We start from the raw sequence: 4,041 nt of genomic DNA, 5'->3' as shown, positions 1-4,041 counted from the left end.
AGAATAGACTACATTCTATTGCTATGAAACTACAATAAAGAGACCCTTTACATGTTTTTACATTGTTTAAAGTTGTTTTTGTATTTTCCATGTTGCTGGTTTTTTAGTTATAACAATTTACATTCAGCCATTTTGCTAAGATGCCATTGATTGCTGCCATTAATTTAATGAATAATAACAGAGTCTGATAATTGATTTCCGGTCCGTAACCAATCCCGGTTACGTTAGTCTATTATATCCCTGGTAGAAGCTTACCAAATACCATGCATCAGTATTTGTACCCACAAATATGTGACCATAATTGACAAAAGGTACCTTATGGCGAATTTTAAAATTCATCATTATAATGAAAAATATCAACCTATGAGTGCTCCATTGCACAAACATTGTTTCTAAAAGTTACATAGTAACTTTTTGCACACTGTGGAGTAATTTTATGATAAATGGAGCTCAGAGAGTTGGATTTTTATGGCTATAAAGACACATTTCACTACCCACCATAAGGTACCTTTTGTCAATTATGGTCACATATTAGTTCTAAAAATTTTGGAGAGAATGCAAAATATTGGACCCTCAAAAATTAACAACCCTACATGCATGGTACATGAATGTATAGTTTGATTTGAATAATCCTCTAGTTAAAAAGCTAACATGCTTAATCTTTTTCAGAAATAGTCTAATCCTATATGTACTGTGCATGCATACACGTACATGCATTGGCTGCTGCCAATTGCTGCTACTTATAACTGTATCATAACACTGGCAACTTACAGTATCAAAACCAATATTAGGATCAGCTCCATTTTCAAGTAGCACTTTAAAAATTTCAACATTATTCTTCTCCATGGCCATAATAAGAGCAAAACGCCCACCAAAAAACTAATATAACAAACTTAAAATTACAGTATATACACTACAAACCTCAGTAACATTAGGATCAGCTCCTTTTTTCAGTAGCACTTCAACCATTCCAGTGTTATTCTTCTTGATGGCTTTAATAAGAGCAGTAGGACCACGAGAATACTATTATAACAAATTTAAAATTACAGTAGATACATGTACAGCTACAAACCTCAGTAACATTAGGATCAGCTCCTTTTTCAAGTAGCACTTCAACAATTCCAATGTTATTCTTTTCGGTGGCTATAATAACAGCAGAAGGACCACCAGAATACTATTATAATAAGTTTAAAATTACAGTACATACAGCTACAAACCTTAGTAACATTAGGATCAGCTCCAGCTTCAAGTAGACCAATAACCTCCTCAAGTTTACTATGAGACTCTATAGACCTCATCAATTCTCTGTCCTACATATGCAATTACATAAAGCTGTAATATATATTCATACCAGACTGGAGCTTTTAACTTCTTTCCTAATTGATGCAACCTCGGGCCTCTGTTTAAAAAGAGACACTTCTTGTTGAGTATTAGCTTCACTTGTCTAAAAGATTAAGGTATTTCTCATTTACACAATAAAGTCTACCAATACATTGCAATAATGGAATCATCAATATTATATGCTACCAAATATTCCTACTATACTGTATGTCTCCTTGTATGACCTATTTTGCTATGCAATCCTCTTATACCATAACTCAGTATAGACAGTACTACTGCATAGCAAAAAATTTTTGTGGCACAAAATTTTCATGGATATTGCAGCTTTTTCGAAATTCACAAATAAAATCTGCAAAAATTGATTTAATAACGTTCAAGATGGCTGAATTGTAGAAAATTAAAGCTGCAAAATTTATTTTTGAATGGCTTCGTAAAACAAAAATTTTCCATTATACAATAGTAATTACATCTACACATACCAAAGTAGTAGTACTTGTGGTGGGAATGTGTCCCTCAGATAATGTGGTCTGTATGACTGAAGAAGCATCAATTATAAAAAATAATTGTAATAAAAGCTATATAAAGGTACACATGTACCTTCTTCCTTGCCCTCAAAATCTTCTGTAAAAAAGAAAACTAAAAATAATTTTATATACTGCATTATCTTATATGTACCTTCCTCTTCTTGTGGTAATTCAAATACAGTAACGTCATTGTCCTTTAGCTTCTTTAATATCACTGGATCCTTGAGATCTCTCATGACATCATCAAGAACACATGGTAGTATAGCATAAGTGATGATAATACAGTTCCTTCTTAACTGTTTAAGAAACGCAAAATATGACCATGAAAATTCACCAAAGGTTGAGAACCAGGTGTAAAATTTAGAATGGAACCAAGGGGAACCAAGACGAAAAGAGATACAAGGCAAACCAATAGGAATATTGGGAGAAAGGTGGGACCATTCGTTAAACAAATGTACCAAATCATTGCAGAAAATTTCATTAAGTAGCTCAGCATACTTTTTTTCATAGTCATCGACTTGATTCATAAGTCTAACATCTTGTGAAATATGTTTTGATATTCTTTTCAACAGATTATAGTTGAGATAACCAATGAAGTGATTATCAATTAGGAAATGAAACAAACTATCGAAATCATGAATCTTCCGAAGAGGATCAAGATATTTTTTCAGCACTGGATGATTTCGAGTTTCTCCTTTCAAATATAACTCAATGAGCAATTTAATCCCTTTGATATCAACATTGTGATGAATTAGTGACTGTCTCACATCCACCACCAAGTCATAATACTTCTGTTGCAAAGAAGAAGCAATTAGATGTAGTTCAGGACGATGTATTCTATTTTCCATTTCATGTACATCATGCACACCTAAAACAAGAGCACAAATTAAATTAAAGATTTTCAATGGACATTATAAACACATCCTCCAAAATACTTAATGGTAAAATTATTAGACTTATGTACACAAAATAGTTATGCTAACTATGGTAACGTCTTAAGCAACAAAATAATCTATAACTTTTATAAATTGTATCTGTAATAATTTAAAATTTAAATTTCATCAAGTACTGAGAACATACCTAGAACTACTGGTTCATGTGAACGATCTGAAGATGAAAAGAAAAAAATTAAAAACCGAACCAAGTCTAAAATTTACCTTCATTGATTTCCAATGTAGATGTGGCTGTTGGGTCGTCTTGATTTATACTAGTAATTTCACTTCTTGCCAAATTATGAACTAAAAGTATTCAATAAAAAAGCATTAGGTACAAAGCAATAGATTTATATCTCACTTTGTCTTTCTTCATTAATACCATCAGCTACAGCATTCTCTCCTATTCCTCTAAGAGCAGCTATCAGTGTATCTATTGTTGGAGTCTCCACACCATCAGCTTTACGCAACCAGCTAGCCAAACACTCTGTAAAGCAAAGATCAACTTCTCCATGGTCTTTCTTTACTTTCTCCAGTGTATTGTGAGACAATTTAAGACGCAGACCAAGTTTATGATATGATGCCTTGCTGCAGTGATGTTTCTCAAGTAAAGCAATCACTTCATTAAGATCTCTAATGTCTACAGCAATGATATTACAATAAAATAATAACTATTGTAAATATTCACTCACTTAAAGTCCTTCCAATAAAAATAGGATCCAAAACTGATTCAGCCATTTAAGGGGGAGTAGTTACTTGGAATGTAGGTGGGGCTAGTTTATTAGCACCACCCTTTAAATAGCGTGGGCGTAAATGAATGCAAAAAAAAATCAAATTGCAAACCTGCCTCAGTAGCTATTCAGTCAAATGCAATATCATCATTTCTGTATGAACGTTTATCCACACTAGACAGTTCTTACAAAGAAGAAGGGAGTCTAATAAAAGCTCTTATCCATTCAACAATGAGCAGGAGAGGATGCGTGACAGTGCTTACAATCACAAAGTGTGTAATCTCATTGGGATATTAGGATCATTACTTATAGCACACTTGGTATCACTGTCTCCATACATTACTGCCAGTATAATAGGATTCATTGTTGGATATGATAATGTTAGTCCTAGTCCAGTGTATGCTACAGCATTGGTACTGTATCTTCTTAATACTATTACAATTTCACTGATACAAGCATACTTCAGGCCTGAAGACTAAGGAAGATATTACTAAGGATATGGTATGTGATGAG

The 4,041-nt window shown here is 33.0% G+C and overlaps 1 protein-coding gene across 1 annotated transcript; it reads right to left on the bottom strand.

The window, feature by feature from the left end:
- Positions 1-771: 771 nt before the first annotated feature.
- On the bottom strand, positions 772-3,535 carry LOC109590387 (uncharacterized; the record flags this gene model as incomplete). The annotated part of the gene is made up of 12 exons (XM_020006314.1): positions 3,490-3,535; positions 3,159-3,437; positions 3,023-3,103; positions 2,946-2,972; positions 2,017-2,733; positions 1,939-1,962; positions 1,821-1,876; positions 1,352-1,444; positions 1,218-1,310; positions 1,073-1,174; positions 922-1,023; positions 772-879 (listed from the first exon to the last, which is right to left on the bottom strand). Coding segments are annotated over exons 1-12 (1,728 nt in total), but the record flags the coding sequence as incomplete, so codon positions are not given.
- Between the last annotated feature and the right edge of the window lie 506 nt (positions 3,536-4,041).

Source organism: Amphimedon queenslandica, unplaced genomic scaffold, assembly GCF_000090795.2.
Source record: "Amphimedon queenslandica unplaced genomic scaffold, v1.1 AMPQUscaffold_10102, whole genome shotgun sequence".
Classification (NCBI taxonomy): domain Eukaryota; kingdom Metazoa; phylum Porifera; class Demospongiae; order Haplosclerida; family Niphatidae; genus Amphimedon; species Amphimedon queenslandica.
The sequence above is the reverse complement of the archived record's forward strand: the minus strand, read 5'-3'. Positions and strand labels throughout refer to the sequence as shown.